This window comes from Oncorhynchus mykiss, chromosome 3, assembly GCF_013265735.2.
Source record: "Oncorhynchus mykiss isolate Arlee chromosome 3, USDA_OmykA_1.1, whole genome shotgun sequence".
Taxonomy (NCBI): domain Eukaryota; kingdom Metazoa; phylum Chordata; class Actinopteri; order Salmoniformes; family Salmonidae; genus Oncorhynchus; species Oncorhynchus mykiss.
This window is the reverse complement of record NC_048567.1, coordinates 50,801,984-50,815,562: the sequence shown is the minus strand read 5'-3', so window position 1 is coordinate 50,815,562 and position 13,579 is coordinate 50,801,984. Positions and strand designations below refer to the sequence as shown.

General features: G+C 44.6%; 1 protein-coding gene across 8 annotated transcripts in view; it reads left to right on the top strand.

Annotated features, from left to right (window-relative positions):
* Positions 1-13,579, top strand: part of farp1 (FERM, RhoGEF (ARHGEF) and pleckstrin domain protein 1 (chondrocyte-derived)) — a 107,495-nt gene that overhangs the window by 80,720 nt on the left and 13,196 nt on the right. For 2 of the 8 annotated variants that reach the window (XM_036974534.1, XM_036974533.1), the window contains exons 9-15: positions 59-154; positions 262-428; positions 643-711; positions 5,864-5,960; positions 6,201-6,411; positions 11,755-11,945; positions 12,300-12,389. In XM_036974534.1, coding sequence (XP_036830429.1) covers positions 59-154; positions 262-428; positions 643-711; positions 5,864-5,960; positions 6,201-6,411; positions 11,755-11,945; positions 12,300-12,389 — 921 coding nt within the window. The remainder of the gene's footprint in view (positions 1-58; positions 155-261; positions 429-642; positions 712-5,863; positions 5,961-6,200; positions 6,412-11,754; positions 11,946-12,299; positions 12,390-13,579) is intronic. The other 6 variants (XM_036974536.1, XM_036974538.1, XM_036974541.1 and 3 more) reach the window with 6 other exon arrangements.

Here is a 13,579-nt window from a genome sequence, read left to right as displayed (position 1 = left end):
TTTATTGCATGGCACACGCCATGTTAAACCATTGTGTGAACTTCTACATCGGCTGCAGGGACACACCAAGATCAATGCCTTCAACTGGTCCAAAGTGCGCAAATTGAGCTTCAAACGGAAGCGGTTTCTCATCAAGCTCAGGCCAGACCTGAACGTAAGTCACCTGGCCATAGACTATAAGAATTTAAAATGATAATCATTACCAATGCCTAAGTGTTTTGCATTGATGTGTGTTACATCTATATCTGTCCCACCCTGCAGCAGAGCTCTTACCAGGACACTCTGGAGTTCCTGATGGGTAGCAGGGACTGCTGTAAAGTCTTCTGGAAGATCTGTGTGGAATACCACGCCTTTTTCCGCCTCTTCGAGGAGCCCAAACCCAAACCCAAGCCTGTCCTCTTCACCCGAGGCTCCTCCTTCAGATTCAGGTAGACAAGCTGGCCCCTCGAGGGCCCCTGGGGCCACACAATAATAAAGCAGTCTCTCATGACACATATAGCAGGATATAGCAGGTTTGATGAAGAACCAGTCAGTACCTCAGTCTGAATCTCATTTACTAACTGTCACCCGGACAAAGCTGCTCCAGCTCTGTTGTAAGTTCACTGACCTCAATCATCTCCCTTGCTACTTTTCTCACTGCAGCGGTCGGACCCAGAAGCAGGTGATTGATTACGTGAAGGATTCTGAGTTTAAGAAGATTCCCTTTGAAAGGTAAAGACTTAGGTCTCTATTTTTGGCTGACGTTAAGCCAGCGCGATTGTCAATTCTTCTGTTTTCATACCCTAGTGCCAGGACTGGTAATTTACCTGTCTTATATTAGCTCGCTTGCGCTGATATGGGATGGGTGGTAATATCGGAGGTGTGTCCTTAACGTGCGCCGAAGTGCCAATTTCAGTATGCGCCGGTGGGGATATTTCAGAAATGATTATACAAAACCAATAGAATGTTATATATACACTACCGTTCAAAGGTTTGGGGTCACAAATGACTATTGTAGCTGGAAACGGCAGATTTTGTATGGAATATCTACATAGGCGTACAGATGCCCATTATCAGCAACCATCACTCCTGTGTTCCAATGGCACGTTGTGTTAGCTAATCTAAGTTTATCATTTTAAAAGGCTAAGTGATCGTTAGAAAACCTTTTTGAAATTGTTAGTACAGCTGAAAATTGTTGTTCTGATTAAAGAAGCAATAAAACTTGCCTTCTTTGGACTAGTTGAGTATCTGGAGCATCAGCATTTGTGGGTTCGATTACAGGCTAAAAATGGACGGAAACAAAGCACTTTCTTCTGAAACTCTTCAGTCTATTCTTGTTCTTAGAAATGAAGGCTATTCTATGGGAGAAATTGCCAAGAAAATGAAGATATCGTACTACTCCCTTCACAGAACAGCGCAAACTGGCTATAACCTGAATAGAAAGAGGAGTGGGAGGACCCGGTGCACAACTGAGCAATAGGACAAGTACATTAGTGTCTAGTTTGAGAAACAGAAGCCTCACAAGTCCTCAACTGGCAGCTTCATTAAAGAGTACCCGCAAAACACCAGTCTCAATGTCAACAGTGAAGAGGCGACTCCAGGGTGCTGGCCTTTTTGGCAGAGTTGCAAAGAAAAAGCCATATCTCAGACTGGCCAATAATGTTTTTTTTTTAAAGATTAAGATGGACAAAAGAACACAGACACTGGACAAAGGAACTCTTCCTAGAAGGCCAGCATCCCTGAGTCGCCTCTTCGCTGTTGACTTTGAGACTGTTGTTTTGGAATCGGTACATTGAAAATCTCTTCCCAACTATTTTGCAATTTATATGGGATAGCCGTCAATTTTTTGTCCTTAAATTAACCACACATGCAGAGTAGGTGACTGGATGATCTCAGCGTCTCACAAAGACACGACAGTTGGAACCAAAAATTGCAAATTTGGACTCCTTAGACAAAAGGACAGATTTCCACCGATCTAATGTCCATTGCATGTGTTTCTTGGCCCAAGCAAGTCTCTTCTTATTATTATTGGGTTCCTTTAGTAGTGGTTTCTTTGCAGCAATTTGACCATGAAGGCCTGATTTCACAAAGTCTCCTCTGAACAGTTGATGTTGAGATGTGTCTGTTACTTGATCTCTGAAGCATTTATTTGGGCTGCAAATTCTGAGGCTGGTAACTATAATTAACTTATCCTCTGCAGCAGAGGTAACTCTGGGTCTTCCTTTCCTGTGGCGGTCCTCATGAAAGCCAGTTTCATCATAGCGCTTAGTGGTTTTTGCGACTGTACTTGAAGATCTTGACATTTTCCAGATTGACCTTCATGTCTTAAAGTAATGATGGACTATCGTTTCTCTTTGATTATTTGAACTGTTCTTGCCATAATATGGACTTGGTCTTTTACCAAATAGGGCTATCTTCTGTATACCACCACTACCTTGTCACCACAAGTGTTTGGCTCAAACACATTAAGAAGGAAAGGTATTCCACAAATTAACTTTTAACAAGGCACACCTGTTAATTGAAATTCATTCCAGGTGACTATCTCATGAGGCTGGTTGAGAGAATGCCAAGAGTGTGCAAAGCTGTCATCAAGGAAGAGGGTGGCTACTTTGAAGAATCTCAAATATAAAATATATTTTGATTTGTATAATAATTTTTGGTTGCTACATGTTTGTTATTTCATAGTTTTGTTGTCTTCACCATTATTCTACAATGTAGAAAATAGTAAAAAATAAATAAAGAAAAACCCTTGAAGGAATAGTGTCCAAACCTTTAACTGGACTGTGTATATATATTTAAAATAATATATATTTTAAAATATATATATATATATATATATATATATATATATATATATATATATATATATATATATGGGGGATTGGGAATTATGCCGACAATTACATCGATAGAAGCAGCAAAGTTGAAGCTGATTACAGAAATAAATGAAGACCAACCGAAAGCTGGTGTTCGCAGTAACGGGGTTGGTTAGGATTTTGACAGCGGAAGCACAGCCTATCCAGCCGTGACGCACAGTACCTATATGCACAAGAGATGTGCTTTTAGTGCCCATAAACCTCGTATTTAGAAATGTAAAAATCCTGTTTCATTTGATTTAAAAACCAAGCATAGCATCCCCTTCTCATCACCAAAGCTTTATTAAATGATCAAGTTTGGCAGCAGCAAAACAGGGAGTGGAAATCCCATTTTTATCCATATACATTTGAAGTCGGAAGTTTGCATACACCTTGGCCAAATACATTTAAACTCAGTTTTTCACAATTCCTGACATTTAATCCTGGTAAAAAAAATCCCTGTTTTAGGTCAGTTAGGATCCCCACTTTATTTTAAGAATGTGGAATGTCAGAATAATAGTAGAGTGATTTATTTCAGCTTTCATTTCTTTCGTCACATTCCCAGTGGTTCAGAAGTTTGCATACACTCAATTATTTGGTAGCATTGCCTTTCAATTGTTTAACTTGGGTCAAATGTTTCGGGTAGCCTTCCACAAGCTTCCCACAATAAGTTGGGTGAATTTTAGCCCATTCCTCCTGACAGAGCTGGTGTAACTGAGTCAGGTTTATAGGCCTCCTTGCTCACACACGCTTTTTGCCCACAGATTTTCAATAGGATGGGGTTAGGGCTTTGTGGTGGCCACTCCAATAACTTTACTTTGTTGTCCTTAAGCCGTTTTGCCACAACTTTGGAAGTATGCTTGGGGTCATTGTCCACTTGGAAGACCCATTTGCGACCAAGCTTTCACTTCCTGACTGATGTCTTGAGATGTTGCTTCAGTATATCCACATAATTTTCCATCCTCATGAAGCTATCTATTTTGTGAAGTGCTTCACGGTTGGGATGGTGTTCTTCGGCTTGCAAGCCTCCCCCCTTTTCCTCCAAACATAACGATGGTCATTATGGCCAAAAGTTATATTTTTGTTTCATCAGACCAGAGGACATTTCTCCAGAAAGTACGATCTTTGTCCCTATTTTGCAGTTGCAAACCGTAGTCTGGCTTTTTTTATGGCAGTTTTGGAGCAGTGGCTTCTTCTTTTCTGAGCGGCCTTTCAGATTATGTCGATATAGGACTCGTTTTACTGTGGATATAGATACTTATGTACCTGTTTCCTCTAGCATATTCACAAGGTCCTTTGCTGTAGTTCTGAGATTGAGTTGCACTTTTCGCACCAAAGTACGTTCATCTCTAGGAGACAGAACGCGTCTCCTTCCTGAGCGGTACGACGGCTGTGTGGTCCCATGGCGTTTATACTTGCGTACTATTGTTTGTACAGATGAATGTGGTACCTTCAGGCGTTTGGAAATTGCTCCCAAGGAGGAACCAGACTTGTGGAGGTCTACAATTGTTTTTTTTTAGGTTTTGGCTCATTTCTTTTGATTTTCCCATGATGTCAAGCAAAGAGCCACTGAGTTTGAAGGTAGGCCTTGAAATACATCTCCAGGTACAACTCCAATTAACTCAGATTATGTCAATTAGCCTATCAGAAGCTTCTGAAGTCAAAAACAATTTTCTGGAATTTTCCAAGCTGTTTAAAGGCACAGTCAACTACATGTATGTAAACTTCTGACCCACTGGAATTGTGATACATTGAATTATAAATGAAATAATCTGTCTGTCAACAATTGTTGGAAAAATGACTTGTCATGCCCAAAGTTGATGTACCAACCGACTTGCCAAAACTATAGTTTGTTAACAGGAAATTTGAGTAGTGGTTGAAAAACCAGTTTTAATGACTACAACCTAAGTGTATGTAAACTTCCCACTTCAACTGTAGGTTATTCAATGATTTTAGCCTGCTCCTCTTATTTTGGATGTGCTTACAATCCCCTCCATGTCGGCTATATGCCCGTCATGGAACCAGTGATAACCCGGTGACCCTCGTATTCAGAAACATTGAAGTTATTCCCCTGTAACAATTGGCTTGTTTTCCGTTTCATTTGATTAAAAAAAGAATTCATTTTGTTAGACTACCCCTACCCTACGATAACGAAAGCTCGTTTAACAGCAATGTGTTTTGGTTTGATTCTCATCCTGGCCAATTATTAGCCAAGGAGCCTTTACATAAAAGTTTTCTAAATGGTCTACTCGTGAGATTTTTGGCTGACCTACGCTTTCAATATTCACAAGTCACACAGGCCTACCGGCAGAGCATACTCCATTCAGTTTGCATCCATCCTCATTTCCAAAGAACTCCTCTTGTCCAGTTAACGACGACACACTTCTCCAAACATAGGCTGTTCAAAATGTGCTGTCCTATAACGCCATATTAAAACTAGGCCTAGGCTATATCTTGCTTATTCAGAACATGCCTCACAGATACATTATCTGTTTTTTTGTTTTTGAGGAGAAGTGCAATGCTGACTGCTAAAATTCCAAACCTATTGAGCAAACACAGGATTTTTGTTGTTGTTGTTATCACTTGTTACTGTAGCCTATGCTATTTAATAAACTGTAGTATCAATCCACAATGGACTAGGATGAGAATTTTCCGTGCCCCCAGCCAAATGAACTCTTAATAACCTACAGAACTTGAAGCAAATGCCTATTAAGCTATGGAGGCCTTGATTGGCCAGTGAGTGGCCAAGCCCTCGTCACACCTACAACTTATTTATTCATCAAAACCCAGCCCTTTCGCACTACCGCCAGCTATTGCGCTCGTAATGACGACTGTGAAAATAGCAAAGACGATTCTGACACACCCCATACCTACGACACATGCACAGCGCCAGCGCTTAGATTAACCGTCGGTTTGTGAAAATAGAGCCCTTTAATGGCGGTGTTTTTATATCTAGTTATACAGAGACTGGATGTGCGAAGGTTTGCTGTATAACATGTTCACTTTCTGTCACCCTGTCTCCTCTTCAGGAAACACAGCCGGGTCCAGCACAGCAGCAGCCGTCTGTCTCCACTGCCTTCCCCGCACCGCCCTCAAGTGCCAAAAGAAGTCAGTGTCTCCTTCGAGGCTAGTGTACTAAATGGCACTTTGTGGAACCGTCTCTATCTATCTGCTAGCCAACCCAGCATGTTTTCACCTAGGAAGATTAGAACATGAAAAATATAGTGCGTAGAACAGTGTTAATAATTGAGTGGAGTGAATAACTAACTCGTCCATAACACAAAAACTCTTATTTCCTTGTTTAACTGTCAAGTATAACCTTCAACCCTCTCTTTCCCTCTCTTCTCCCGTCTCCGTACGCCACAGAGTGTGAGCCGTGCTCCAGGAGACATAGTGGACTCTCCGCCACGCCGTCACTGGAAGGAGTCCGTGTTGGTGAGCGCCGAAGACCCATCGGCCCTGCGGACCAGAAGCAGCCCCTCCAGCCAGAGGAATGGGGCACACAGCGAGGAAAGGCCAGGCCCCGGGGCAGAACCAGGCCCAGCCAGGCAGCCCCACCCAGAACATCTGAACACAGGTCCAGCCTCCCGGGGCGCTAAGGGCAGCAGCTCCTCCATCCCCTACATTGACTGCAGTGATATAGATAGTGAATACGACGTGGCCAAGGGCCGGGTTACCAGGTCTCACCCTAATGAGAGCTATGGGGAGGAGGTGGCGGGCCCCCGCCGTGGCAGTATAAACGAGCGAGAAATCGCTCTGGGTAGGATGAGGTACATGGAGACCCCTCCCTCCCCAAAACCCCCCCTCAATATGAGCCGTGCATTAGATGAGTCGGGAAACCTGTCGTTCTTCGGCGGGGGTCCGCCACGTGGCCCTCTCCATAGTACTATGATGGAGGATTTGGGGGGTCGTGGTATTGGGGATCAGCGTAGCAGCAGCCCCCTGACAGTCCGCCATATGTTAGGCTCTAAGAGCACCACGTCAAGCCCCGTTATGAGCAGCTTCCACCGGACAGGTTCGCTCAGCCACGCCGATCAGAACGGCTACGGCTCCCGGCTCCCGCGCTGGGACGAACCGGGTCACGGGGGCTTTAACGCCCGGGGGGGCCCTGGGGGGCCCCGAGATGAGGGCCAGGCCCCGCCAAACTACGGCAGCTACTCACCCATCGTGGCCCGCTCGCCACACTTACAGAAGCTCCACAACATGCGTAACCGTTCCGACACTGACCCCTTCGTCCTGAGCCCGCAGCAGGCCACCTCCACGCCCTCCCACGATCCCCGACCTGTCGTCTCCCGCAACGAGCGCATGGCTGCTCTGGAGCGCCGTATGATGGCCAATGGCCTGTCTGCCCCCGGCCAGCCCAAGCCCAGCCCCTTACAGAAGCTGTACAGCCGGGGTGGCGTAGACCACATAGGGGCTGTTCAGATGATTGACGGCTCCACCAGCAGTGGCACTGAGTCCAGTGACTCGGAGACCGAGACCACCACGGGCAGCTCCAGCAGCCACCCGCTGACCTATGGTAACCCCATGGCCATGGGGGTCAACTCCTCCCCCATGCCCAGGAACAAATACTCCTTCGGTAGCCTCCAGCTGGATGAGGAGTTGGAGGAAGATGGCTGCCTTAATTTTAGTGACGAGGATGGGGCTCAAGTGTTCAGCTGTTAGGCTAGCCTTGAGAAAAGAAGTCCAGAGACCTGCCCTATAGGCAGGGTAGGGTAGCGTTGGGTCTGAGAGAAGATGGGATGGTTAGCGTGGTAGATGGTGATAGCTATGCCAGTTTGTGTGGAGGGACAGATGTTGCTTAGGAGGGTTTAAGACAAGGCGCTACTAACCCCCTTCACACTCCTCTGTCGCTGTGCTGAGCATACAGTAGAGTACGCTCAACCATGAGCCAGCCTGACACTCTGTTTCCCATTGGGTCGCTCTGCCCTTTAACTGAGGGAGAGAGGGATGAAGGCTCTCTCTGTTCTCTTCTACCCTTAGGGGGTTAACCTTTCATGTCTTCTCGGATTGTATTGGTGTCTGCACACACCAGGTGGTTCTGAATTAGAGAGATTATCGTTTTCTAGTGCCAAGTCCTTTGAACAAACACTGCATGGATGAAATGCAGTGGTCGGTGAGGGTTTCAAACACCCTGATGCTCTGTAGCTGAATGTTTGGGATGTAGTCGAGGGAATTATCTTTTCACACTCCGTCTACGATGATGCATTGTAGGGTTTATTGATTGTCGGAGGGTTCCAATGCTCTGTCTAATGCCGTCTTGTGTCTTCATATAACACAGGGGCGGGCAACTCCAGTCCTCGGGGGGCCTGATTGGTGTAACAGTTTTGCCCCAGCCCCAGCTGACACACCTGACTCCAATAATCAACTAATCATGATCTTCAGTTTAGAACGCAATTAGTTGAATCAGCTGTGTTTTGCTAGGGATGGGGAGAAAAGTGTGACATCACTCCCGCCCAAGGACTGGAGTCGCCCATCGCTGATATAACATCCATTCTGTAAATTGACAATATGTTGTTGTTTGATAGCATGTCGATGGGGGAGTTGGTTTACGTTTTATACGGTACTGTATATGCACTTGTATTGCTTTTGTAATCGTTATGATCGTATCTGTAGACTTTTGTGATGGATTGGTTCGTGTTGAGTATACTGTGCCTAGAAATAGAGGAGACAGACAGGCAGTTTCCTTGTAATGTTCTGTGTTAATGTTCTATGTCTGATTAATTGTTGATATTTAGGGAGTTGCTTAGGAGGGCACAATAGTATTGACTATAGACGTGGGTTTTGCTTGTACTGTACATGCGGTCGATATCTAATTGGTGTCCGTAGTGAGAGAAGTCGGTCATGTCTTTGTTTGGTGCTGAGAAAGCTTCCAGTTCGCCTGCAGCACGTCCCAACTCCTCATTTCATATTCACTATGTTTACAGTAACCCTGTGTTCTGTACAAATACTCAACGGATTGAAATTCAGCTAACTACTGTTGACTATATATATATATATATATATATATGCAAACAGAGCCACAATTTTTCATAGACGTAGTTTGTTCTGGCGAACATCCGTTTTAACGAAGGAACGTTATTTTTAAGACTTGTCATACCAGCAGATATCCATACCCACTTAGTACTACTGGACAGTGCTAGTACTAGTTGTCCAGAAAAGCAATTCTCTGTGGGTTTTAGGCATGTTTTATTAGACCTAAGAGAGTGTGTGTGTGTGTGAGACCTCAGGTGTTGGTGGTATAATATGGCTCTGATGCCCACTGTTGGCATCTCTTCTTCTCCTTGTCTACCTAAACATCTCTTGTAAGCGTTCATTCTCTATTGTTCAGCGAACTCCAGGGGTATACTTATCTCACTGATTTGTTCTTTTCCTCCAGCATTGCAAAGGTAGCCATTTTTCCCTAACAAAATTACTCTGCACTTTTGTGTTTTATTTGTTTTCTTGCTGTCCCCAATTTTTTTTTTTTGCTTTTTGCTTCATTCTCCTTGTCATTTGTTTGCAGTGTATAATTTTGATTAAGGATTTATTGACCTTATAATGCTTTTAATTTTTTTATTTATTTTTCCCGAATTTCCTTGTCCAATTTGAAACACTTCTGTTCTGTCAGCATGCAACACTTAAAGGGTTAAATCTCACCTTGTCTCTATTTCCCTGCTCTGAAAGCATGTGAACCTGTTCCTGTACTGTCCTGATGTCTTGCTGTTCTGTAACTGACTGTGTGACGAGAAAAGGGGTTAAACTGGGTCTCCTTTACTGCAGTGGTCCTGGTGACTGTCAGCAGAGAGTACAGAGGACTAGAATGTAGGACTGGGGAGTTGAGAAATGACTCTGTTCAGGATGACAGGAACCAGGGAATACGCTGGGAACACGGAGGCAGGTTTCAGTATGTGCTGCATGTTATGTGTCTGAAAGGCAATTTAAGGGCAGCGTCTCAATCTCTCAGCTCATCCGTCAATGCCACGGGCTTCTGCTAGTCTAGGATCTTTGAGACTCTTCTAGGCTTGGGCTTTATCCACGTGTACAGAGTATTTATTGTCTATCGTGTCGTTTTATGATATTGGTCCTATTTATTAACATGGTCCAAAATTAATATAAACTGTAAATAATAACACAATGTTGTTTTTACCTGACTCATTGATGACTTCCAGGTTAAGTGTGAGAGGGAACAGTGTGAGAGTAGTGCTGGTCGCTGGATCACTGCAGGCAAGGAGAACCCTGTCAGGTACACCAAGCACTGTCTTATGGCTCTGTGGCGTTGGGCTGTTGCACACGGCTGATATTTCGGATCATGATTTGTATTCGATACCAACACATTCACTACACCTACTCTATAGTAATATAATATAGTAATATATTGTGTGCCAGGCTTAAACTCATGGCTCTATAGGCCAGGCTTGTGTGTGTGTGCTAGTCTCGACCGCGCTTGGTTCCATTGCATGTCCAAGAAGCTAACCCAGGGCTCAGGCATGATGTTGATGCTTTCTTGCCCTGGCTGTTTCACGATGTATGTACCCTCACCTCACTCCTACCTGCTGTAACATTTCACCAGGCAGATATCACTCACATCAGACAAGCCAGTAGCACTTTCAGCAGCGAGGTGTAATTTGATCCATCTGAGACGACAATGTGCATTACGTTACGATGATTACTGCTCACCCATTAAACATTTGATTTAAGTTCAATTTTACAACGCGTGGGAGACAAAATGCTTCTTCTGCAGATTGTGCTGCTCCTACGATTGACACAATTGATTTGTATAATATAGCTGGGAGTGTACAATCGGTATGCTCCCTCTAAAGCAACTGACTGTCTTAATGAAGTATTAGCAAAGTGGTATCCGTAGTAATACTGCAATAGAGAGATTATTCTGGGAAGCTCTTTGTGCACTGTGACCTCTACAGGTACTATTAGACAAGTCCCAGAATATGCATGTTGTAAATTCCAACTTGACTTGTTTCTCTTTCCCTCTTTCTCTCACTCACTCGCTCTCTTTACTCACTTCACGTCACACACTGTTTGCTACGGTCTCGTGTTGATGTTGCTTTGACACTCACTGGGCTCTGATACTGATTTTACCGGATCTTCTCTTTTTCCCGGGAGACTTTCTACACTTTTTAACCTTGTATACGGTTGTGCACTAGTGTCAATAAAGTTGACCTTTATGAAGTGGGACTCCGGAATCTTCTTTTATAAAGACCACCCCCCCCCCCCCCTCGACATTGTCTCGTGACTGTTTTTAGACCCTAGTCCCATCCTCATCCTCCTGTGCTGTCGTAGATGTAGCGTAGCTCTGTTAAATGTACACGTGTATGTGTGTGTGTGTTTATAGTGTGTGTTTTTTCATATACACTCATTTGTGTGTGTGTCTCGTGGCTGTGTTCATGTAGTCCGTGTTTGGTATTCCCGTGGTGCTTGTTGTCACAGCTGTCCCCTCCATTGTAGAATGTAGTATCGTGGCGTCTGTAAGGTGTTCACCAGAGATGTTGCTGGTTTAATCATTGTTCTGTCCATGCCAACGTGGTGCTATCAGAGGACAGGAGACGGTAGTGGGCAAGTATGCAATCAAGTGTCCCTAGTGAACATCCTAGTGGCAGTGTAGTTGATTTAGGTAAGCGATTCCAGTCATTCATAATACTGTATTCAACCCAACAGCAGCGTAATCCTGATGGTATCATGCTGAAATGGCAGACATTACAGAGAGAGAAGAGCACTAGAGCTGTCTGGGCAGCAGAATGAGTCATGGGTGACTCTTGTCTGGATGCAAGTAGCTACAGTAACTAGCTACAGGCAAGGCACATCCCCCAATTTAGCTCTCATTATTATCCCTGGGACAATACTGTAAGATGTATATGACTGTAATTGAACTTGTTTGTCTCTAACTCTTCCTCATTTCTCATCCCCCTCTCCTTCGCTACAGCAGGAGTGGTGTCCAACAGCCCCCATCTCTCTGTCTCCTCCGGTAACTCCCAGGGCATGGTCAATGGTCAGAAGCCGGTCGAGCTCTGTGGTCACAGTCCGGACGGTCGGCAGCCCTCCCCCCTTACCAGCCCCCTGCTCAACGATGCCGGAAGCGTGCGCACCGACGATGAAGACGAGGTTCGGAGGAAGGTTTGTGGTCCAGAGAGGGCCCCCGTTAAAGGATTAGAACTAGAGAGGGATTGTTGTCAGTTGCTGTGTGGACGTCATTGTGGTTTTAAATCTCCAGTTAGCATAACCAGCTTCAAAGAGGCTACAGTCACATGGTACCTAAAATAGCAGAGGACCCAGATTACCTGGCCTAAATAACTACCCACAGGGACCAGTGTTGTGAACACTGTACAAAATGTGATGTACTATAACTGGGCTACATGTCTTAACACTGGAATTGATGACACAAAATGTGAAAAAAATACCCAAGACACAGTCTACAGCTTACTGTGTTGTCTCTGCTCAGTTTAACACTCTGTCCTCTTCCTTTCACAGAGATTCCCCACCGACAAGGCCTACTTTATTGCCAAGGAGCTGTTGACCACAGAGAGGACCTATCTGAAGGACCTGGAGGTCGTGACTGTGGTAAGGCCCATCACCAGATAGATTCTTCCGCCCTCTCAGGGACTCAACACTGACCTTTTGTTTATTTTCTCCCATCCTCCGGGCAGAAAACATTGATTATTCCGGCTAGCTGCTTTACAAAAGAGCATATGGCAAACACACAGGGATCCATGCAGTGGTGGTGGGGGTGGGAGATGTTTTTTGGCAGGTGGGGAAAATACTCTGAGAATGCTATGAAATGTATTAATCTGTTTATCTCACCCAAGGCTGTAAATATACAGTGCAATGAGATCCACGGCCTTGAATGTCCCTGCTTAACGTTGGGCTGACGTCCTATTTTAGTCATTTCCTTTTGGCTCCCACCGCCTCTGTACAGACAAACATATGGACGCATTTTTGTTTGTCTCTCAAGGGAGACGCAAAAGAAAACAGGACATTAAAAGAAAGGCACATCTCCTTCCAGTGTATTGCAATCAGTGAAGGACGTTGCTGTCACGTTTTATTAGTCATGTGTACGGGATACACATGGTATACATGATATACACCATCCAATGAAATGCTTACGTGCAGGTTCCTTCTCCACAATGCAACAGCAATACGAAATGATAAAAGATAATAATATGAACATAAAAGTAAATGGCTCAGTAGAATAAAATAAACGTTTTAGAATAAGTATAATACAGCCACAATTTATAGTCCCAATATTTACACGTCTTTTGGGGAAGGGGGGTTGAGCGGCAAGTGTTTTAGTCGTGCGGGGTATGAAGTCAGTATTCAGTATTCACCCTGTGAACATCATCTGGCTGTAGCAGCGTTCACAGATGTGGAAACGGAGACTGCAGAACCACTCTCTTCCCTCGCTGTTTATGTGGGCCGCCGTCGCTTCTTGTCTTCTCTGATGTTTAGAGAAGCCTTTTACACTTCTCATAAACATTTGCCTTGGCTGCTCTTTCTCTTTCGGTCACTCTCTTCTCGCTTTCTCATTCTTTCTCTCCTTTTTTTTTTCTCCCCTCCCCCTCTCCACCCTCCCCCATTGGCTGGTGTTGTTAAGTCATCTGAGAAACAGCTGCTGCCTGCTGTCTGCTTCCCAAGGCCTTTCAGCAGCACCCTGCTTTACCTCCGCTAAACCCTGTCCCTCTCCTGTCTACACTGCCTTCATACAGTATTCACACCTCTTGACTTTTTTCACATTTTGTTGTCTTACAGCCTGA